Below are 25,184 nucleotides of genomic sequence, written 5' to 3'. Positions count from 1 at the left end.
ATATCTTCTTTAAAAAATAAAATTGACTAAAAGCTCTTATTTACATGACAAATCACTATCAAGAGAATAAAAAGCCAACCTGCAAAATGAGTGAAAATATTTGCAAAGGATATATCTGATGAGGAATTAATATCTAAAATATGTAAAGAACTCCCATAACTCAACAACAATAAGAAACCAGATTTAGAACAAAGGATTGAATAGATATTTCTCCTAAGTAGATAAACAAATGGCCAATAAGCACATGACAAGATGCTCAACATCATTAGTCATTAGGGAAATCCAAATGAAAATCACAGTGAGATATTAATACATACCCATTAGGCTGATTGTTATCCAAAACACTGGAAAGTAACAAGTATTGGGGAAGATATGGAGACACTGAACCCTTATTCATTGCTGGAGGGAATGTGAGGTGGTACAGCTGCCCTCAAAAGCAATCTGGAGAGGCCTCAAAAAGTTAAATGCAGTATTTAACTTTTGAGGTATAGAATTACCATATAAACCACCAACTTTTCCCCCAAAAAAATTTAAAGCAGAGACTCAATACTTGACGCCAGTGTTCATAGTAGCATTATTCACAGTAGATAAAAGGTGAAAACAACCCAAATGTCCAACAGCAGATCAGTGGATAAACAAAATGTGGTATGTATACATAGTGGAATATTATTAGTAGTATGGAAAATTCTGACACATGCAACAGTATAGGTGAACCTTGAAAACATTATACTAAGTGAAATAAGCTGGACACGACAAATTTTGTATGATTCCACTTATATAAGGTACCTGAAATAGACAAATAACATTGGGCCAGAAAATAGAGCTGGGCTGGGTATGGTGGCTCATGCCTGTAATCTCAGCACACAGGAAGATGATGCAGGAGGATCACCATGAGTTTGAGGCCAGCCTGAGCTACAGAGTGATTCAAGGCCAGCCTGAATGACATAGCAAGTCTTTTGAGAAAGAAGAAAAGTAGAGTAGAAGTTAGCAGGGACTAGAGGGAAGAGAACGTTGGTCAGTGTTGAATGGTATAGAGTTGCTGTCTGAGATGATGAGAAAGCTTGGAAATGTGTAGTGCTGATGATTGAAGAACAGTGTGAATGCACTTAACACCACTGAAGTGTACACTTAAAATGTTTAAAATGGTAAATTTTATGTATATTTTCCCACAATAAGAAGAAAACCAAATAAACTTGATTATGTTTTTGGACTATAACAGCAATACTTCTTTGTGCTCGAAAATTGGGGGAGGGGCAGAAAAAGAAAAGGAAGCATATCACTTGTAGTTCCTCCACTCAGCCCACTCACTGTTGTAGCCCAGGCTGGCCTCAAACTTCCAATCCTCCTGCCTCAGCCTCCCAAGTGCCAGGGTTACAAATATGTACCACTGAGCCTGGGGAGACAGGAGAGCTACATAAACTTTTAATATTTTAATATGATCACATGTACTTTTAACTGTGTGGTCCTCACTGGTAAAGATGACAGTACTTTCTACCACTTCCTGTGTAAATGGTGCAGTGACACCTGTTTATTCCCTTGCAAAATTTTGGCAACTTAACCCACTGTCAGAAAAGAAAGAAAAAGGGTCTCGAGTGAAAAACATAGCTACCATTGTGGACAGTCTGTTCTCAGCAGTGGTGTTTATCTGGCCATGACCACATCATGAGGACACCTTTAAGGAAGAGCACAGACACCTGGCATCAGCAGGTCTGGTGTCCAGCTACAGCCATGGGAGAAATATGGACTAGAGCTTAAAAATCTTTGGTCATTTTCATGCTACACACTGAACCCTGGAACAGCATCACATTTAGCAGGTGGGAATTCAAGTCTTTGTTATACTGAGGGTGGCTCTTGCTTTGAGAGAGACAGAGAAGACTCTTACCTCTTGTGTTCACCTTCACAGGCTGCCCCTAAGACCTTCCAAAAGGAGGTCTGGTGAAGGGTCCTTCAGCCAGAGAAGGATGCTGGGGCTCTGCAAGGATCTGCCTTTGCCTGTTTGCAACATGCTCTCCTTGCTTACAGCCTGAAAGGGGCTGCCCTCAGGCTGTGGGATTTCTGAGAAAGCTGAGGCAAGTCCCTGGAATGGCCAGATGCAGTGCCTCCTATAGCAGGGACCAGTGTGTTTCTGGGCTTGGGGAAACTTCCTGGGCTTGGTCTGGATTGCTCCCTCAGAGAAACCTCCCAATGTCAAAGGAAAGAGGAAGAGACCCAGTGGATGGGCTGACTATTACAGACAACTGTTAAGCATTTCAGTGGGCTCTGTTTGACTTTTGGAGAGAGATTTATCTGCCTTCCCACTTGAAAATGTGATATTAAGGACTGGGGGTGTAGCTCAGTGGTACAGGGATCGCCTAGCATGTGCAAGGCCCTGGGTTTCAGGCCCAGTACTACACACACACCAAAAAAAAAGGAAAAAAGCAAGAAATCCTTCAGTTGGCCCAAGAGACACCGTAATCTTGTTTTGCCAGAGTTATCTTGATTGTGAAATGTGTGGCTGCGAAGTAATTCATCCTCCTTAAACACAGTTGGATTGCATACGCAAACAAATTCTATCCTGTGAATAGTCATCTACCGTAGGAGGCCAAACAGTTACTCCCTATTGTTGTCATGGCTCCAAATACTAGGAATTTCCCTCAGAATAAGTTTATGAATTGTCTGATGGCCTATACATTTTGTGTACTGTATATATTTTTTATCATGAAATGAGTGTCTGTGTTTTGGTAGGAAAAGAAAATTATTATTTTTTAAAAGTGACTTCTAATGGTTTAGTTGCATTCTTAGAAGTCTATAATTTCCTTATTGTTACCATCTGGTTTTGTGTTTGTGGGGTTTTTTTTTCCGAGTTGATATAGATCCAGTCATTTTAAATGAAAAGATTCCCCTTCCTAGGCTGAGGATTCACATAACCTATGGAACCTCTAGAATCCCCCCATTTAAAATAGTGCATATTAATTACACAGGACAGTGGGTTTCATTGTGGTGTTTTCTTACATGCTCATAACATAATTTGTTCATATCCCCCCATTCTCCTCACCCAAGGCCTTCCTTACCCTCCCCTACTCCCCTTGCCCTCCTGATCCTCTTCCGCTTGTGTAATAGTCTCCCTCCTGCTTTCATATTGTGCCCTACACAGGCCAGATTCCACATATGAGAAACCATGCGATATTTGACTGAGTCTGGCTTACTTCCTTTAGTATGAGGTTCTCCAGATCCATCCATTTTCTTGCAGATAACATAATTTCATTCCTCTTTATGGCTGAGTAATACTCCATGGTGTATACATATCACATTTTCTTTATCCATCCATATGTTGACAGGCACCTAGGCGGATTCTATAACTTAGCTATTGTGACTTGTGCCACCATCAACATAGTTATCTCTAGAATTTTCAAATGCCTTGTATGAGAATTTGGTTAAGAATTTACGTCTAAAAGACATCAAACTTTTAGAGCATGTGTTATACACATAGCAGGTGCTTAATAAATATTTGTTGGTGGATGTGTCTTGGAAACCAAAGGAAATTTTGACCACTTGGTCCAAATTCCTTATACTCCAGAGTTTTTCTTTCATCTTTTGGAACACTGTACTTATCAGAAATCAACAATATGAATTCAATGTGTAAGAGAAAATATAGAAAATGGAGAAACATCAAAATTTCAGCAATGGTCATCTGTGGATGGTAGGTTTCTAAGTGATTTTTTTTCTTTGTTATGTTTATGGATTAAGAATTCTTCAATGATCCCATCACTTGGGAGGCTGAGACAGGAGGAGCCAGCATGCTAGGCCAGCCTGGAGACTCTGTCTCAAAAAAAAAAAGTATTCTTCAGTGAACATGTATTGCTTTTATAATTACACAAAACCAATAATTCATACAAAAATGAAGCAACTTGTTTGTATGGAGCTAATAAAGTGATTGGTCTTAACCTTGGGTCACATACTTTTTTGAAATTTTGGGGAGCTCTGGACTCTTTTTTCCAGAATGAGGTACATCCAGAATTTTTCATATAACTTCAGTTTCACAGATCCCATGTAGCCCATCTAAGGATCACTGAAAACCCTCTGTTAGAACTACTTAAGGATGTGGATAAAATGACACCCCCAAAGGGGTTAGCTGCCAATTAAGCACAGAAGAATTATATGCATATTGTTGATTTCATTTTGGGGGTCATCTGATTCTTAACACAGACTTTGCTTCAGGCTGTGCGAATTCATCAAGTAGCCCTCCAAAATGAGTGTCCTGTTCTTGTCTAGGCCCACGGCTCTGGGGCCTGTGGCCCTGGGGGCTGCAGCAGAATGAAATTAAAGCCCTTAGACCACAGCTGAGCCTCGGGCTTGTATATGTGTGAATAACTACTCCCCCTATTTCCCAGCTGGGAGTTTCTCCAGCAGCAGCACGGGTTGGAAGCCTCTTGGGGAAGCAGCAGAGAAAACCTGAGCAGGGGGACAGAGTGGCAGAGGATGTGGTTCAAAATGACAAGGGGTTACTACTGAAAGCATTGCTGGCTTCTGGGTCCTAGTTGAACTGAAAATGAAAGCAGAACAGGAATGCACTCAAATTGAGAGAATAGCAAGGGTTATGTTGGTTGGTCTGGCAGAAAAATGTACTGAGGAGAAGGTGCAGAGATTTTTGGGGGGGGAAAGATGTTTTGGCAGTGTGACAGCACTTCAACCAAATGTTATAGGTGGAGCCTATTCGGCCAGGGTTGCTCGTAGACTAGGGTCTCGTGGTAGCATTTGCAAGGGTGCAGGTTAGCTTTGCAAAATGGAGGTGCTTAGGTAAGGGTGTGGGAGACTGCTTCTTGTAACCAGAGCTGGTCTTGGGTTCTGGGTATGTGTGACACAGCACGCACTTTGGAGTATTTTTAGGAGAGGAAATGAGAAAATGTACAGTACTTGTGGGCGCATTCAGCACGCACACTAAATGTGAGTTCCAGGGATGGAATGATAGAGACAGGGATAGGTTGTTTGGGAGGAAGTTTGGCAAGGGGAAAACTATTACCAGAGCAAATAGAGTGTTGCATGAGTTATAACCTCCCCTCAGGTTTAATTCAGATGCCCAACACACACTGTTTTCAACTTCCTGACACTTGACATATCTTTGTGTAGATATGGCTTGTCCAATGAAAACTTTAGACATGATACTGTGAATTTATCAAAAGATAAATTAGTGGGTGATGATTCATGCTATTAACATGATCAGAAGCAGAGCTTCTGGTAGCAGAGCTACCCTATTATGTGGATTTCAGTGAGAATTTTGGAGATTGTGGTCATTTTGGAAAGATTAAAAGAAGCAGAAAATCGTAATGCTGAGTGCCATAAAAGTATTGACAGTGGATCTGTGGTTTACTTACTCAGTCATTCAAATTAAGATGTGGAGGAGCTGGGGACAAAACAGTGAATAAGACAAAAGTCTCTGCAATTATAGAGCTCGCTTTCTAGTAAGAAAAAGGAAAAATGAAAGGAAACAGACAAGTACTAACTGCACCTGGGCACTGCAGGTATGGGGCAGGATGGGGAAGGAAGCAAAATGCTAGGCCTGGGTTTGAGGAGGTGAATAGCTCTGATGGTCTTTCCAGGGGCCATTTGGACCTGGATAGATCAGGCAGCATCTTGGGGTCTTGGAGTGGAGTGGAGGAGAGAACCAGAGCAGACAGAGGAGTCAGGAATGATAACGGTAGGATAACATGGGCCATCAGAAGACCTGCCCATGATGGTTGAAGGGCATGGACTAGAGGTTAGGGGTGGAGGGCAGGTCACAAAGGTCTTACAAGTCTCGCCAAACCATTTGGGCTTTATCCTGCAGTCTCTGCTGAGCCATTGAAGGGATTTAAACAAAGCAATGCTTTGCTCCAACTTATGTCTCATTAAAAATTTAACTGTTTTGGATCAAATTAGCCAATGAAAAGTTGTTGGGAACAAATTAAGTACAGATTGGCAAATGAACTTTTTAAAATTAAGTAAGTTAATTTAATCTGTGTCACACAAAGGAGATACAAGCATTCTCTCTCTGTCCTTTACAGAAAGACTTTTCATATAAACAACTGTCACTTTCCTTTCCTCAGTAATTTTTGCATGCAACTCTCATGAGTAGTTTTCCATAATTCATTGTTTTGCTTCTGGAAAATATAGACAATGGGGCAAGTTTTCAGCCTATGCTGTCATTTTATGGATTAATTTCCATTAGTGCTGTCCTTCTGGCTTTCAGTGCATAAATATGAGTAAAACACCTGTCCATGTCATTCTCTCTCTTAAAAACCTCTGCTGACTCCCTATTTCCTACTCTAGGAAACAGTCCAAGCTCATTGCCTTGGCATACGTGATCCTCTGCAAACAGGCCTCCTGCTCATCTCAGCCATTTCTCCCTTTGCTGTCCGTCCCCAGACTCACTAAGTACACACCTTTATTCTTCCATGCTACTCTGCTCTCTCCTTTGCCTGTACTGCCTTCATTCACCTCGCCTGCCTTGGGAATTGTTACTCAGCCTTCAAGGTGCAGCTGAAATGTTTCTTCTTGGAGCCTCCTTCACCCATGGAATGGCTCACTCCCTTCCCCATGTCCACACAGAGTTCTCTGTATCCCCTTCCTGGCCATTGCTCTGTCCCATTGTAGCTCTCTTTGTAGGGTTCTGGCTCTCTCTAGCCCATGAGCTCATTAAAGGTATGGTTTATGTCTTCCTCATCTTTTTCTTTCCACATTTGTAGCCCACTGCCTGGCACATGATTGGTGCTCAGTAAATGTATAGAATTAAGCTATATATTTGCATTTCTTTTCCTTTGTGCTTAGAAGAGTCTTCAGGGAATGACAGTGGAACTTCTGTAGCAGCCTGGCCAGTGAAATCTAGGGGTGCAGTATAGGAGCCTCACACATTGAAACTTAACCATTCTGCTGAGGAACAACAGGGTTTCTGTACCAGAAAGTCATGACTTACTAAATGCTGGAAGTTGATTTCTTTTCTTTTGTAGATAAAAGGAAGTGAAACTCGGCAGGTTGTTTTTTGTTTCTGTTTCACTAGCAGCTTTATCCAGATATTATTCATATATCATAAAATTTACCCATTTGAAGTGAGGCTTTCAGTAGTTTTTAGTATATTCACAGAGATGTGGAACCATCACCACAGTTAATTTTAGAACATTTTGGTCCCTTAAGGTTATTTAAAGAGGTTCAAAAATCTTTCACTGAGGTCAACCCCTAAGACTTATTTCAAATGGTATCTCTAATGATAGGGCATTTGTCATAGAGAAAATTGGCTTAAAAGTGAAAACAAAGATTATAGCTAGGGCAGGACTTTTTTGTTTGTTTTAGAGAAAGATGTGTAAAAAAGCTGAACACCTAAGGGATGGTTACCCATGGGATGCTGGTCTGACTTAACACCCTACCTAAGGGTAAAGACAGGGTAACCTACAGGAGCAGTGAGACTTTATAAAGCTATATAATATGGGCAAGAAAGTGAGAGATGCATTTCCAGAGGGATAAAAGTTGGAAAAATAAATTAAACTTACTAATAGAAGAGTAGCTCTGAGCTTAATTAAACCAGATTTAAGCAACATGGGAGTAATTGCAGACTGGTCACTGAGGACCATCTGCCAGCATGTGTTTGGGCCAATAGAACAGTAAAATGCAGAACATGGTCAGGAAAGGCTTTGTTACCCATCTGTAGATTCCCACCTTACCTCACCAAAATGTGGAACCTAGCTGAAGCAGATGTGCCAGTTGAGTCACATAAGATGAACATGGACTGGGCCACTATATCGTGCAATATTATACCAAGAATTGGGACATCTGCTGACATTTTAGAGGTAAATTTAAGAAAAAGTCAAAGGAACTATCACTATTTACCTTAAACAGCTTTTGGAATATATTATCTCATGCAGCAGTATAGACTTGAAATATTGGTGGGTTCAAAAAAGGTAGAAATATTTTCAAGTAGTGTATAGATCAGTATGACCCATTATAGAAGACAAAAATATTTGTGAAGGGTGCATTTTTGCCCCTATCAAGGTTAGTTTTCAAAATGAGGCCTTTGAATTTCTTTACTCCATCAGGAGCAAATTAATTCAACGGATAGACTGATAGTCAGATCCAGCGTGGAAGAGGATGTGTGGCTGCTCTACAGATCACTGACCTTTTGTAACTGATAAATTTATTCTGCAGTGTTCAGATTACACAAATGAGACCTTTCGGTGTTTATGTTTTCATTGGATATAAATAACTGGCTAAATCCATGTACCTATGGGATATCTGTGTAGTTTAGTTTTTTTCTGCTTAGCCATGTAAAGTACATTATGTTTATAAAACTCAGGAAAGAGTCCATGGTTTTTGGTTTGTTTGTTTTTATATCCCCAGCTCTCCCCCTCTTTGAGACAGGGTCTTGCTAAGTTTCTCAGTTGTTCAGGCTGGGCTCAAACTTGCCATCCTCCTGCCTCAGCCTCCCAGATGTTGGGATTATAGGCGTGGACCACTCCACCTGCTGGGATTTCTTTTTGAGTCTTTTTTTTTTGGTACCGGGGATCGAACTCGGGTCCTTACGCTTGTGCGGCGGGCGGCGAAACCACTGAGCTAAATCCCCGGCCCCTCTTTTTTTGAGTCTTGATAAGACGCCAGGCTGGTCTTGAACCACTGGACTTAGGGGATCCTCTGCCTCAGCCTCCAAACTAGATGGGGCTACAGAGGCACACCACTATGCCCACAGAGATTTTTGTTGTTATGTTGTTACAAGTTTCTGGGGAGCACAGACATCCAAGGCAGATTATAAATTAGTTGATAGCACAGCATGGGTACAATCTAATTCCTTGCATAAATGAATTATTTGTAATGATTGTGTATGTCTATGAGAATGTGTTAAATTCGTTGTTTGCAAGTTATTATGTATAACAAAGTGTGTTTCCTTTCTTTTTGTCCATAATGTTGTGCCACAGAATAAAAATGATATGCATTTAATTTAAAAATAATATTTTGTCTTTCTCAATTTATTCAGGCCCTTTTTTCATTTTTTCCCTCTTTTTGTCTTACTTTTGAGTCCTTTCTTACTTTTGAATCATTTTTATGAGCACAAAGTGAAAATAGGGCCAGGAGGAATTGAATTCAAATCAATTTTCCTACCCGACAGCCAGCATGTTGAGTAAAGATAATTATTGAATAAAGTTTAGGGTACAGAATTCATCAAAACTCTACTTATTTGTAGGTAACTTAGATTTTCATGATAGTTGAGTTGGCTGTAAGGAAAAACATTTGTTAACCAAGTGTGAACTAACTGTATATAGCTTTGTTTTTTATATGCACGTGTATAGTTTTATTTTGTAAAAACAAAATTTTTTTTAGGTTAAAAAATAGTTCTTGAGTTAATGTAAATAGCTAAGTGGACTTGGAAAAGGGAAATAATTTGGCATTTAAAACATTTCTTCACTATGCTAAAACTCTAAAAAGAAAAAAATGGGTTTTGTTTTTCCTCAGTGTTTTTGTTTCATTTTAGATACCTTTGATATCTCATTTTGCTGATTCTTAGAACAGTAAGCCATTATTCCTAAATTAAGGTGGGGAACTGAATAGTTTGGGACGTGTTAGCAATGCCTTGTTCTCTCCTGTGCGCTGCCATTTTGCTTGGAAGGCACACGTGGAAGACTGGGGTCTCTGTATTATTCAGCTGGTTGTCGCTTGGAACCACAGATGTTTGGGCTTCATAGTTCTCACGGCTCTCTGCTACGTTCTGTGGAGGATATTGAGATGAATTAGACAGGGTCCCTTGACAACATCTTACTGTTGTTTCGTCGTAATTTGATTCTTACCCATTTGAAGCTGAATTTGCCAATTCCTTTCCCCAAAGTAAAAGACCTAAGGTGCTAATCCCTACTCATTGATGGCAAATGCTAAATTGGAAGCAGCAGCTTAGAAATGCAAAACTCCTTATCCAATTACATTACAAGCACTCTAGGCTGGCCATGCTCAGCATCATCAGTGCGACGAGAAGGCAAGATCTCACTTTGGTAAAAATGATAGCTTATTAAAAATCCTAAATGCAAAGACCATCCAAGGAAATAAAACATGGTAGGAGTGAGAGTGAGGAAATGTTGTGTTTCTGTTAGGTTCAGTGCACATAGGTTTGCATCTATTGTGGTTAACACTACCACTGTCTCTGGAATCCATCACATATGGGTTTGAATCCCAGCCCCATGAATGTGTGACACTAGATCTGCTTAAGCTTCTTTTTCTTCCTTGTAAAATGAGAATCATAAAAAAACCTCCCTTGCAGGGTGTTTGAGAGTATTAAATGAGATAATAGGTATGTAGTGCTTAACGTGGTAGTGATGCTATGCTTAATATAAATAGCAAGGCAAATACAAGACACTACTGTTATTTCTCTCCCTACCAGAAGCTTGAGATCCTGCGGAGGAGACTATACCACCTACAAAGTAGTTAAGTGCCAAAGCGAGGCTGGATACATGAGTAAAAGTCACAATGTAAAGACAGTAAGGGCAGTCGGTGAGACAAGGGGTGGGTCAGGCTATGTCAAAAACACTGTGGGCCAAGGTGAGGCTTATGAAGTAGTGTGATTCAGTGGTTTCAGTAAAAGTACAGTCTTCGCCTTAGCTGTTTGCTTTAAGGAAGGTCTGTGTACTTTTTTCCATGCTAGGGATTGAACTGTGGGCCTTTTCGCTGAGCTTCATCCCCCACCCCACTTTTACTTTTTAATTTGAGACAGCAAGTTCATCTTTTCATCTGTCCCTTACCAGGGGCCTGGACCTTAGTAGGAACTCAATAAATGAGTCATATACAGAACTTGCTTTGTTTTCTGTGCTGCCGGAAATTACAGGCCCCCAGTGGCCATTTTGAGTGCAAAGTATTATTTTGAGATAGTCTCTGGAGAAGGCACTCTAAACTCTGCTACAAATATCTTAAATGGAAGGAGAGCTGCATGACTAGGGGTCTGGAGAAAGCCCCAAGTGAGAAAGATGGAGAGAAACACCTCTACTTTGAGCATGCTACTTTTTTTCTAAGACATGTTAGTTTCTGTAAGGTAATGTTCAAATGCTATTGAAACTGTAGTTTGATCACAATACTACAAAAATGAGCTTCTGACTTCTGAGCAGATCATTTTCATAAATCAGTTTTTGTCATTCCCTGCTTGCCCCAAAACTGAATTTGGAGAGTGAATGGGGGGTGGTGGTAGGGGTGGGATTGCTTGGAGGCTTTAGAATTGGCCCTGTGCCACACTGCTAAGCTTTCTGCCTGCTATCTGGTCTCCCTCCCAGTGTGATAAAGTAGGGATTCTATGAAGCCAGTGTTCACTTAGGACTTGCAGAAGAGACATTCTTCAAATTCTTAAGAAGAACTAGTTTCTAAATTAAAGATTTACTGGGAAGCTAATACCCTTTAGTATACCTAAGCAGAAGTAACCCAGGTTGACTTTGGATTGTTTACAGAAAAACATGTGGTTATTATTGTATTTTAAATGAAGCCGAAAATGTATGGTTAAGTTCCTAATGGTTGTATAAACAGGCTTACTGGTCATGTGCACTTGTGAATACATCAGTCATTGTCTAGTAGACTGTATGCATACATGTGTGTATCTACATATTTATTTTAGGAATAAAAGCACAGATGGTTAAGATGATGAAAGATTAATTATCTTGTACAGTGGCTGTAGAAGGACCACCATACAATCGTATGGTCTAAGTGGTGATGCTGTTAGGGACTTTCAGTTAGGATCCATTATTTTCTGTCTTTGGACCAAGAACCAGCTGAGTCTGCGATGATGAGTTTCTGTTTTTAATTGCTGACCTTTCTCTCGTACTAGAAATCAAAAAATTTTCTCAATTTTGGAATCGTGCATTTCTTCCCAGTTTCAGGGTTTACACATGAAAGTCCACTGAGATTTGGGCCTTAGTTACTTGAGTAAGTATGGAAGAGGGCACTGTGTCCCAAACCATCGTCTAAAATGTAGCATTTTAAAATTTCATTTTACTAGGGCTTAGGAAAATGTCAATTTATTCTCCTTTATGGGAATCATATAAAGTTTTCTTTTTCAATAAATGCACTTCATTGAAATATTTGATTTGAAAGAAAATATAAAATAAGTGATAGCACAGAAGATGTGGCAGAAATGTGAAGATGTGAAACGCTGATAAGAAAAGAAAATGGATCAGAAGTTAAAAGATTGGGGTTCTGGGGCTAAGGATGTAGCTTAGCATTAAGAGCTCTTGCCTAGTGTGTGCAAGGCCCTGTGTTTGATCCCAAGCGTCATGCCAAAATAAAAAAAAAGTCTTGAGTTTGAATCTTGATTCTGTTACTAATGTAGACAGATGAAATTCAGTCGCTGAGCCAGTTTCCTTATGTATGAAGTTGAAATGATGGTATTATCCTTGTCACTTGACAGATTGTTTTATAAGAAACAATGTAAATAAAAGTGTTTTCTTAAGTGATCTTTAAATGAATTAACCCAAACATGCTAATGTTATTATTAGTAAGTTATTTCAGGAGAGGTTAGATCTCAGTGAATGAGAACTTTCAAAGACAGATCGTTTTGTTTTGTTTTATTTTCCTCATGGTGACAAGTGAGTAGGTTCCAAATTTAGGTTGATGGTTTTCCTGTCACTACTTAGGAAGAAAAGACTGAAACATATGCTCGCTGTTCTCCAGATTGCACAAATGCCTTTGGCTTTTACTTCACACTGCTATGGAACTGTAGAGAAGCACTATACAATGGGACCTTGCATTTATTTGAATGACTATAAAATCCCATTTATCACAGCACAGATTTCTGGAGTTATGAAAAAGCACCTATGCAGGCCACTCATTGTGCAAAACTGGGAGAAATCAAAAACAGAGGAAAAACATTTTTTTAACTTTTTTTTTTGGTACTCAAACTTATCATCTTCCTGCCTCAGCCTCCCAGAAGTGCTGGGATTATAGGCATGTGTGATCATGCCTGGCTCTGAAAAATCCTTTTTGAAGTGTGGTAGAAGCTTTATTTTGAGTAACCACAGAAGTCTAATTATAGAATGATAAAACTGAACAGGAAGGTTAAATAAGGGATGTGTTCTAAACTTCTGGGAAAAGCCACTATTAAATCATGGTAATTCTACAAGTCAAAGGTTTCCCTTATCTGTAGTATGAGCAGTTTATGACTGAATCCTAATGAAAAGGAACTATAAGGCTTCAGTCCCTTCTGCTTTTTCTTGTAGAGATGAAGACTGGTTGACAGGCCTAGGTATTCTATTAGGGGAATTTTTAGGGGACCCAGAATAACCACCACAACTTTTCTGCAGCAGAGCAAGGAAATAGGAGTGAAGACCCAGAATGCTTAGTTTAATCAGTTTTAAATAAAAAGTGAAATGTTATTTTATATAACATGTATATATGACCTTTAAAACACATGGGGAGCTGGTTTCATTTTTAGAAGGCATATACTATATATTTAAACAAGTGATTCATTTTGACACATGCTTTTCCATATAAATTTGACAGCTACATTAGAAAGCTGAAGGAAGATTTTCTTTTTTGCTGTTTTTCAGTTACTTATAGCAGGCACTTCTGAAGTTATTCTACAGAGACCTTAACATACTAATTCAACAGGTTAAATGTTGAATTTGAGGACTGTTTTTGCAATCTCTTATTGGGAAGTCAGTTGACATCAAAAGCAAAACTTATAAAGTATTTTCATTGCTGAAAGCTTGTTTTCTTAGATAGAGCTTTATTCATTCAACCTCTCAGAGAAATCGATCGCAGACTCTTAATGTTAGACCTGGAAGATGAAATCATTTCCTTTCATTTGAGTCCATGAAAACATGGTAGGTATGGTGCAAAGGCTCAGACTTTACTATCAGAAAATCTCTGAGTTCCCTAGACAGAATTTTTTTCTTCTATTTCAACTCATTTTACACTAGTATTCACAGACATGATAAGGATGCTTAGCTCGTCTTGATATCATGGTACAGCAAATCCAAATTTAAGATGAGTGATAAAGTATATCTTTGTTAGGATCTTTTAGATTTGTTGAACATTGATTCTCATTGGTTTGAGTGGTTTACTTTAATCTTTCTAAGTAATCCTATAAAGGAAACTCTGAGATGACTTTCATATATGGAACTTCAGTATAGCTGTGAATTATTTTGAACAATATTTACAAACCATTTTCAAATGATTGTGTGGATGCAGTATACTGAACCCTACCTCAACTACTATGTACACAAATATAAATATAATCCTGATTCCAAGAGGATATTAATTTTTAATATATCTTATTTAAAATTTTTATTTTTTGACTGATACACAAGAAATATAAAAATTATACATATTATAAGGGGTTCCATATAATAATGTTCCATACATGCATACACATGTAATGTTTAAATTAGGTTAGACCATTTTTCTCCTTAGACATTTGTCTTTTTTTGAGACAAAGCCTTTCTGTGTACTCCCGACTGGTCTTGAATTCACGAAGCTGCCCAGGCTGGCTTGGAACTCACAGTCCTCCTGCTTCAGCCCCCTGAGTGTTGGCATTACAGGTGTGCGTTACCATGCCCAACAACATTTATCATTTCATTGTGGTGAAGTTTTAATATATCTTAAATTCGAGTTTTCTTTATGTAGTTTTAAAATAAATTTTAATAAAATAATTTCATTTAAATAAAGAATCATTATTAAAGATCATGAATGTGTGCCCATTTGGTTTGCAATAATGTGTCAAGACATGGTTCTAGTTGAATCTGAATATCTCCAAGTTCATTGCACAGTTAATCATTGATTGCTCACCATATGCCAGTACTATTGTATGTGCTTGGGTTATAGCAGTGAGCAAATAAAGCAGTATTCTTGTCCTCAGGCAGAGATGTAAAAATAGATGGTATATCAAATCGTGGTGAGTTTAGTTAAGGAGAAAATGATAGGAAGATAGGTTGTGGGATGATATTCCAAGTTCAGGATTTTGTACATCAGTGTCTTTATGTATTTTTAAGTGGTGGAAAGGCACATGAAACAGAAATAATGGAGCTTTGCAGCCACACAGCTGGATTTGCATTTCTATTCTGAAAGTGGTCAAGGTACTTAACCCGAGTTAAGTCCAGAACTTCCTTATCTGTAACATGGGGATAATGACTAGGAATGACACCTATTTCACAGTATTATGCTTAAAAATATAAAGAAAACACTTAGCATGGTGCCCAGCATATAAAAAGGGCTCAGTAAATACCATTATGGTTAGTCTTATTACTAAGACATATTCTGGATTTCTCAGCTTCCTCAACTCTGCTCCTTGTAACTTTAGTTTCAGGCTGGGACCCTGCTGTCAAAGGCCAGCTCACCTGGAAGTCCAGCAGGGAGCCCCTGGCTCTGCTACCTGGAACCTCACCCTTTCATGTCCTGCCCACAGGACTAGGTGTCTCCAGTACTCATGCTTGTCTCACTGTTCTGGAACTTGATATGCTCTTTGGACAGGGTGCCTGGTACAGAGAAGACACGTGAATATTGATACTTTCTCCCCTTCGGTTACCCAGTGAACTGTGCATATTCAGTAAATATCAACTTCCAAATACACCGATTTTGTTTCACTTAAAATTCAGTGCAATTTGGAAAGCACACAAATAAGCAGAATATGGTGCCATTTCTTCAGAACTCTTGTCTTTAGCAAAGGGGAGTCTGTGTGTTTGGGTGTGTGTGTCTAATTATGGAAAATATTTCTCTGGTGAAACTGTCTCCTTTAAGTCATGTCAATAGTTACTTTCATGTCAATAGTTCCTTCTTTTGTGAAATAGTGTATTTATAGTGCATAGAGAGGACTTTCTTCTGAGTTTGCCCATAATAACTTTATTTTTGTCTCTTTATAAAGGAAAAGGCCAAAGTTGTGGAGCCACTGGACTATGAGAATGTTATCGCCCAAAGGAAGACCCAGATTTACAGTGACCCCCTTAGAGACCTGCTCATGTTCCCAATGGAAGATATATCTGTGAGTTAACAAGCACTTTTGTAAAGAACAAAAGCTATATTTTCCAAGCCACTTCTCACCAAGAATTACTTTGTCTTCCAGATCTCGGTGATAGGTCGTCAGCGCAGAACAGTACAGTCAACTGTACCAGAAGATGCCGAAAAGAGGGCCCAGAGTTTATTTGTCAAAGAAGTAAGGGGCTTAATGGCCACAGAAGAACATTTATCGTATATATATATATATATATATATATATATATATATATATATTCTATTTATACAAAATATTTAAAATATTTTTCCTCTAATGTAAATGGAAAATAAAATTACTAAAGTTAATTAATGTATATGACAAGTCTATATAATGTGATACAGAAGATACAGCTTAAACATATGAATAGCATGTTTCTATTTTTTAAAAATTCTTTTATTGGTACATTTTAGGTATACAATACGTTTACATTTATCATTGGGTGCTTGTACCTGTACATGATGAATCTTGGTTCTTATTTTTTTCCCCATTACCTGTGCGCCCTTCACCCCCTCCACCCTTCCCTTTGCATGTTACTGTTTTTCATGGACTTGCGGTCATAGTATTCGAAAGGGTATATGAATTGGGATTTATTGTCACCATTTGGGCTAGAGAAACAGTTGATCCCCAAAGGAAGTGCTGACATTTCCCAAGTGGTTTTCCAAAGTCTGTCAGTGTATTTCAAGAAAGTGGATATATGTATGCTTTTCCTATATTTCAAATTAAAGATTTTTATTTTCTTTTAGTGTATTAAAACCTATAGCACAGATTGGCATATAATAAACTACAAGTATGAAGACTTCTCTGGGGACTTTCGAATGTTGCCATGGTAAGTTTAGAATTCAGAAGAAATGTTCAAGAGGAGAACTATTACATTTTAAATCTTTAAGAAATACTTGTGAAATTTCTCAGTTATAGTAAGGCAAAACTTCAGCTAGCATATTTGGTAAATGCAGTATTTTGACTGAATGAATATGACTTTGCTCATGGGAATTCTTTTCAAAATGTATGAGTTCACTTTTTGGCTTTGATGTATCTCTATTGATCATAAATAATCTTTGGTCGATTCTGGATAATGTATTGAGCATTTTCCAGTGATGTCAGCTGTTGCCAGTGAAACAGCTAAAAGATACTTGGTTCATTTCAATGACCCCAGACATCCCTTAAAAAAGCACACCTCTGTCAACTGAGTGGAAGGAATGCCATGAGCATACTGGCCCACGAGCCAGACTGTCGTGATTCAGATCTTAACTTGAGCCACTCACTAACTGGATGACCTTGGACCAGTCACTCACTTGTTTGAGCTGTGCCTTTTCTCCCATTTCTCACCTCTACTGCTACTAACATTACAGGATATCAGATGGGAAACACGTTAGAAAAAAACCAGAAAGAAATAAGACATATGTGTAGGCTTTTGTAGTTTTCAAAACACCTTTCCTGGAGAAGAAATCTGAATACTAAAATGACCAGTCTAGGTTCATAAAGCAAACAAATGGAAGAGCCAGAATAATACTATGTTGATTTTCGACCTAGAGAAAGAGATGATTCTGCCACTGCTAACAGCTCTGGCACACATTAGCAATTTAGCAACTTCTGCCCTCTAATCCGGGCTTGGTTAGGTCTTTGTTACTGGCTGCACATGTGGGAGCCCTTATTTAAAAAGTGTTACAGGGCTGGTGATGTATGTAGCTTGGTGATAGGGTGCTTGCATAGCATGTGTGAGGCCCTGGGTTTGAGTCCCAGCCACAAATAAGCAAAGCAATGTAAGTTTACTCCGGGGGGAGAATCGGTGGAAAGAAGAAAAGGATTTCTCCTTCTTATGTCTTGGCATTTTTTAGTTTGTGAAAGAAAGAAGTTTATTCCTCTTGCTTTTATTTGCTGTTATTGTTTTTGATCTGCTCAGTGTCTAAGACAATTGTCTTATATTTTCAGCAAATCTCTGAGACCAGAAAAGATTCCTAATCATGTATTTGAGATTGATGAGGACTGCGAGAAAGATGAGGTAATGACGGGGCAACTGCACTGGTTTCTTCCAGGTCACTTCTACTGAAAAACGATTCCAGAGGGAATCCCCTGTGAAAAGATGCTGGAAGAATTTGTGAATTATCTGAGTCAGCTTTCAAATTCATCAGTGTTTAAAATTTTTTTTAAAAGAATTGTTGCATTTCCAGTTGATATTTAGGAACAATCAAGTGAAATGGACTGGGATATATAAACATATTCACCCACCTTGGGGGCAGGCTTATGAAGTTGATTTTCTTGTGTTGGGGATGTGCTATGGTGATTTACCTGGATTCCCCTGCCTAATAGATCCCTTTTGGGACAGGTAGCTTGATGTCTGTGATATGTCGAGGTACAATTTGCCCGATTGCATAATGCAGAAGAATTTTTACAGAAGAAAGCCTATACAAAGACTTTATTTCCATTTTTTCCATTTTGTAAATAGGGAAGGATGGAGGGCGTGAAGGGAGGGCTAGGAATGGGAAAAAAATAAGAACCAAGATGCATTATGTAAAGGTACAATTCCCAATGAGAAATGTAATTGTGTTGTATACCTACAATGTACCAATAAAAGAATTTAATACAAAAAAAAAAGCCTATACAGTTCAGAACCTATCGAATGCCTGCTGTGTGTGTAGCACAGGGCCTTTCTACAGTCAACAATTTTAAATGTTTATGGGGAAGGGAGGACTTTATGTTTTAATTAGGAAATGGGGGCAAGGCTAGTTCTGTGTCCCCCAAATATTAACTAATTAGATTGTTGATGAGCTATTTTACTTACGGCTTTTGCTCTATTTCAGGACTCAACTTCTTTATGTTCTCAGAAAGGTGGTGTGATAAAACAAGGCTGGTTGCATAAAGCAAATGTAAATAGCACCATCACAGTTACCATGAAGGTAGGTAATAGTCATTTTATTATTCTGTTATTTTAAAGGATATAGACAGTCTGGAAATAGTGTTTATTTTACAGTGAGCCCCAGAGGGGAAAAACTTTAATGAGAGAATCTCACAGATTCATTGAATTTAAAAAATCTGAAACCTCAGGATAAATTTAGATGTATAACTTCTTAAAGAAATGTAATGTAGTTATTATCTTCTGAATCAGGAAGTTTAAGGAGGAGGCTGTCAGCTAAATGAAGAAAATAGCTTTGAAATAAAGAGCATCACAGATTCATATTTAATGAGGAAAAGCATTCGATAATTAATTTCTTTAGCAAATATTAATTAGGTGCTTATTAAATTGTGGGGAAATGTATGAATATATGAGATGGGAGTCTCTGGTCTCCAGCAGCCTCCAGACTAGGTAAGAAATGTATCAGATCAACTCCTATACAGAGCAGTACCTTAGGGTGATCAGAACAGTGTAGCTGGGAAGTTGTATACTGTAATTTGGACAGGATAGTGAGTTTGTATAAAGGGTTTTTGTGAGTCAAAAGTAGAAACACTGAAAGGGAAAAAATGAACACAGAGCCTTGAATTCCTTGGACATGAGCCTGGCTTTTTGTTCAGGAGGCTGTGAAGAGCCATTGAACTCCAAATGAAAAGCTAACAAACTACTTGAAGATTCTGAGTGGAAAAACAAATTATTCCCTGATTCCAAATATAACTGTTCTTTGGATATTCAATATAAGATCATGAGGTTTGCTGAGGATGATTCACACTTCCATTAAGTATTAAAGGTCATTCTATCTTTCAAATAGCCTGCAAGTAGAAACCATGGGTTTTATCAAGGGAAGACTCAAATTTTATCTTAATTTAATATTTTTCCTGCTGCTTTCCCTTTATTGGTTATGTCTTGTTCTCTTTCATTTTCAAGCCTGGAAGATAATGAATCCAAATTGTAGAATGCTTTCTCTATCTTCTACACCAAAGCATGGGCCCCAGCGTGTAATGATAATAAGAAAACCCATCTATTGAGGCCTTAATGTGTGCCAGGCACCATACCAAGTGTTTTATAGTCTCCATCTCATTTAATCCCCATGACAGCCCCATGAAATACATACTAGTATTATTTTTAATTTGTGAAAATGGTAAGTAAGGCACTGAGAAATCTAGTAATGAACCCAAGGTCACATAACTCCCAAGTTTTCAGAGGTGACATTTGAACTCTGTGTAGGCTGACGCCAGAGCCTGTACTCTTCACCAGAACACTACCGTGCTCACTAGCTGAGTGAGACTCAAGTCTTTATTACACGTCCTGTCAGAGTTACCAGGTTCAGAAATGCATACGTGAAGGTTATAATTCTGAGTAGATCGTCAGAAAATGACTCTATAGTTTTTTATTTTGAAGTGAGAATAATAATTGTGCATCTTGATGAGGGTATAGGGTGATATTTCAGTACACGAATACAATATGCAATGATCGGATCAGATTGGCACATCCGTCACACTAAACATACATTAGATATTTTTGCGTTGGGAACATTCAAAATCTTCTCTACTAGCTACTTTGAAATATATAATTAATTGGTGCCAGCTATACTGGTCGTTACTCTACTATGTTATAGAACATTAGAAATTATTTGTGCTGACTGGGGGTTTATAGTCTCTGACTCCACTTTCCCCTTTTAGCATTCTCAAAATATTAAAATGTCTTACCCATACTTAGGCTTTAGCCAAACACTAAGAAAATATACTGTAGCGATTCTGGATTCATAAAACAAGACATTAGGAAATTAATATATTTATAAAGCAATTCACAAAATTCCTTGAAATCATTTCTCTAATACCTTTGGATTATCGTTTGCTTTACATACAACTTTTCACCTGTTTTAGAAGCCTATATATTATAAATAAAAAATCTAGTTGGATGTAGAAAAAGTGCATGCTTTACGTTTTCTTTTTGATTTTATGAAATACAAATTGAATGATGTGGTGGGAAGATTAATGAACCCTCAAAGATACCCATACCCTAATCCTTAGAGCCTATAAACCTTACATGGCAAGTTGCTAATCACACCTAGTAGGGAGGGTATTTTGAATTATCCCAGCAGGATTCATATAATCACAAGAATCCTGATAAGTGGAAAAGGGAGGCAGGAAAAGAGTCAGGTAAAGAGGCACGATAACAGGAGTAGGGTCAGAACGAGATTCTGTGTCAGTGGCCAACTTTGAAAGTGGAGAGAGGGGGCTGGGTATTTAGCTCAGTGGTGGAACCACTGTTCCACCACCTGCCTTGCAAGTGCAAAGACCCGAGTTCGATCCCCGGTACCAAAAAGAATAGAAATTTTAGGGCTGGGGATCTAGCTCAGTGGTTTTGCTGCCTGCTGCGCAAGCGCAAGGACCTGAGTTCAATCCCCGGTACCAAAAAAAAAAGAAAGTGAAGAAAGGAATTGCAGGGCAAGATATGTGACCAGCTTTTGGAAGCCAGGAAAGGAAAGGAAATTGAAGTGGATGCCCCTCTACCTTGATTTTAATCCAGTGCATCTCATGTGGGACTTCTACAGAATTATAGGATAATAAATTTGTATAGTCTAAAGCCATCAAATTTATAGTAATTTGTAATGATAGCAATAGAAAATGAATGCAGTTAGTCAGAGATTGATTTTTCCACTCGTATATTATGTATCCTTAAGGTTAAAAGCTCCAGCAATTCCAGGGGCCAGTCAGGAACCATAAATTCATGGAGTGGGAGGTGGGTCTGAGGCAACCTGGTGACCTCATGGCTCACATGACGGGGACAGCTGCCAGTTGTCTCATGCTAATTGTTGCTTTTTCACTGTTGAGCTAGGTTCTTTACTTTGCCTCTTTTTATCCCCAACTGCTCATATCCCCCGCCCCTTTCTTTCCCCTCCTCTCTCTCTCTCTCTCTCTCTGGGAGGTATAACTCACATATCATAAAAACATGTATAATTCTAATTAAAACCTCTACAAGGCAGTAGGTAAAGTAAGGAAAAGGAAAATAAACCAAATTGGTCATATGAGGCTACACAGCTTTGAACAAAGTTTATAGGGGATATTTTGAAACACAAAGGCCAAAATGAGGTTTGGGAATTGTCTCTGGTTTTAGATTCCATTTATCCCTGCGTTTCTCCATTATGGGTTATGAATCTCCAGTTTGGATTTCTGGGAGCTAAACGTATATGTTATGTTCCACTCTTGTTAACTTTGAAGTGAAGAATATTAGCGAATCTCATAAGCAAATGGAAAGTGACTGAGGTGTGCTATTATCTGAGTCACTGTTCCTACACTGGAGGCAGGTTTATTCTTGGTTCAGTTGGAATCTCCTGCCTTCAAGAATGTCCAGCTCATACTGGTGAGAATCTTTGGGAGCTCTGGAAACTAGAACCAAAAGGCCAGAGGTCACAGAGTTGAATGCAAAGAACCTTTTCATATCAGAAAATCCAAGCTCTGAGAGCCCCTATAAACATAGCAGACAAGCCAGGAAGCTGCCACAGTAAGTCTGAGTATTAGTCATGACTCATTGGCAAATAACAAATCATAGAAGCCATGCCTTATCTTTCCTGTTTTATCGGAGTCTCCTTGATGCACTGGCTTGACACTGGCCTGCAAGTCCCTTTAGAGTTGAAGAGGAATAAAGTAGGGCAGTTTGATGCCTCATAGAGTGAGTTGTATGTTTGAGAGTCTTTATTCATAAGAAAATTTCTGAATTTAAAAAATTTTGTACAATCAGTCATTTGGAATGTTTAAAATTATGAACAACTTCAAACAGTTTTTGTAAACAAGTCTGAGTCTCCTGGACAATTTGACTGTTAGAAATAAGGGAATCTAATAGCAAGAAATGGAGAAATACAATCATGAGAGAAGGTAGAAAACTAAAGTGAAAGAAAGAGGATCAGAACAGCCTCTGCAAAGTCCAGTTGATAAAAGGGAATCAGAAGACTCCTACATTATAACATCTTTTAAGATAGCAACCACCAGGCCTAATGCAATATAAATAAAGTTTCCAAAGTAATTTACATAGGGGATGCTTTTGAAAGTTAAACCTCCATGGCTAGCTACCAAAGAGTATTTTTTTAATTGAGTTTATTGGTACATTTTAGGTATGCCTTTTTTTTTTTAAAGTTCTTTTCTTGGTACATTTTAGGTATACAATTCGTTTACACTTATCATTGGGTGTTTGTACCTGTACCTGATATATCTTGGTTCTTATTTTTTTCCCCATTACCTGTGCATCCTTCACCCCCTCCACCCTTCCCTATTTACATAGACATCGTTTCAATTTTTTTTCCTTTTCTCATAATTTTTCCTTTCCCTCTCTTCCTTTCCCCTTCCCCTCCCTTCACTCCTTCATCTTTGGACCTTTTTTCCTATTTCAAATTATCATTTATTCATTTTAATCATTTTAACCCTTGTTTACACTATCAGTTTCTCACACTAGAGAAACTATTCAGTATTTACACATGTGTGTCCTATTTATTTCACTTAAGAGTATGGCCTCAATATGCATCCATTTAGCTTACTCTAGTTTTTTGTTCTTTATGGCTGAGTAGTACTTCATTTTATAAAAACCCACATTTTCTTTATCCAGTTTCCAGTTGATGGGCACTTGGGCTGCTTCCAAGCTTTAGCTATTACAAACTGTGCCACTATGAACATGGATGCACATATATCACTGTGGTATGATTCTTTTAATTCTTTGGAGAAGATACCCAGCAGGGGAATAGCTGGGTCATATGGGACTTCTAGTCCTAGTTCTTTGAGGTATCTCCGTACTGACTTCCACAGTGGTTGCACCAGTCTGCACTCCCACCAACGATGGAGAAGGGTTTCTTTCTCCCCACAACCCCGCCAGCATTTGTTATTGGTTGATTTCTTTATAGCAGCCATTCTTTCTGGGGTGAGGTGGAATCTCAGTGTTGTTTTCATCTGCATCTCTCGAATGACGAGTGATGTTGCAACCCTAAATATATATGCACCAAATACGAATGCCTCCAACTATACAAAACAAATATTAATAGACATGAAAAATCCATTTCTTTCTTATGTTGGGCGATCATGGTTTTCATTTCTTTCTTATGCTGGGTATTCATGGCTTCCAGCATGTTTCTGAGCTCATCTATTTTTTTATCTGTTTCTGTTCTAGATCCTATAATCATGTCTTTCACTCTGCTCACCATCTCTGTAGATATCTGGGAGATTATTTCTGCTTTGAATTTTTCTATAGCCTCATTCATCTGTTTTGTTACTTCCTGTGCTATCAGTTCAGGTTGTCCAAGTGTTTGGTTATCAGAGTTTTCCACCTCATTTCCCCTGGGGTTTACCCTTGGTGGGGTGGAAGTCTGCATTTGTGCCTTGCTTAAATGTCTTCTCATTTTTGTTTTTGGTACTGTCCTTGCTTTAACTCCTGGGTTGATACTTTGAAATTGCTTATTGTAGGTATCTTTGTTGCTTGTAATTAGAACCCTTATGGAATGATTGCTTCTCAGAGGTGTCTTCCAGATAGAGCTGGTCTTTAAGTTTTGAGTCTCTAATGACTCTAAGGCTATCTCATTTTCCTTATACTAGGAAGAATCACTGACTAGATCAATACCAACACCTTAGCCCAAGTGATATAATCAACAACACTATTGCATCAAGTACATCTTAGAAAATTACATTTTGTGGTAGTTATTAATCTATCACCTTTAGCTGTGTCGATTAAATCAAGATTGAGGACCAACCCAACACATCTTTATAGTGAATAAACTCTTCAATATAACAACTTTACCCTTTGGGATTGGGAGTTAGAAGGAGTTGGGGAGGGAGGGATAGATAGGTAGAAGGATAGGGGACGGTTAGCAGTGTGGCCAGAGGACACAGGCGAGAAGGAAAAGGAGAATAATAGGAAAATAAAGAAGAACTCTGAATGAGGTCCAGAACAGGGACAAAAAGGAAGATGAACAATGTGGGAGCACAAGAGAGTGAGCGTAAGAGAGAGAGAAAGGAAAGAAAAAAGAAAGAAAAGAAAAAAAAGGAGAGAAAAACAAATATTTGCAAAGAGTAGGAAAAAACAGTTAAAGATAACAGGAGAAAAAGAAAAGAGAAAAAAACAAACCAATAATACTAATTTTGGAAATAAAAAATAAAAATGAAAATGAAGGGCCTCTTTCAGGGCATGTCTCTGTTGTCAAAATAGGCAATGTGGGTAGCAGTGTGCAGATATAAGCCAATGAATCTCGGCAAGCCTGTGAGATTCAGGCAGATTTCTGGCTGCAAGTCCCAAGTTGAGCTCCCTGTCCTCCTGTAGGGTTGAACTCTGCAGGGTTGTACTGCAGGTTCCAGCTGCCCTTCCCCT

At 38.5% G+C, this 25,184-nt stretch overlaps 1 protein-coding gene across 3 annotated transcripts in view; it reads left to right on the top strand.

Moving 5' to 3' along the window:
• The window catches only part of Dock11 (dedicator of cytokinesis 11), a 178,243-nt gene that overhangs the window by 24,117 nt on the left and 128,942 nt on the right, over positions 1-25,184 (top strand). For all 3 annotated transcript variants that reach the window (XM_004872144.4, XM_013068283.3, XM_087199882.1), the window contains exons 2-6: positions 15,821-15,937; positions 16,019-16,108; positions 16,693-16,775; positions 17,879-17,948; positions 18,748-18,843. In XM_004872144.4, coding sequence (XP_004872201.1) covers positions 15,821-15,937; positions 16,019-16,108; positions 16,693-16,775; positions 17,879-17,948; positions 18,748-18,843 — 456 coding nt within the window. The remainder of the gene's footprint in view (positions 1-15,820; positions 15,938-16,018; positions 16,109-16,692; positions 16,776-17,878; positions 17,949-18,747; positions 18,844-25,184) is intronic.

The sequence above is a fragment of the Heterocephalus glaber genome, unplaced genomic scaffold, assembly GCF_053883595.1.
Source record: "Heterocephalus glaber isolate CG9 unplaced genomic scaffold, H.glaber_assembly_v1.0 deba00001730, whole genome shotgun sequence".
Taxonomy (NCBI): domain Eukaryota; kingdom Metazoa; phylum Chordata; class Mammalia; order Rodentia; family Bathyergidae; genus Heterocephalus; species Heterocephalus glaber.
The sequence above is the reverse complement of the archived record's forward strand: the minus strand, read 5'-3'. Positions and strand labels throughout refer to the sequence as shown.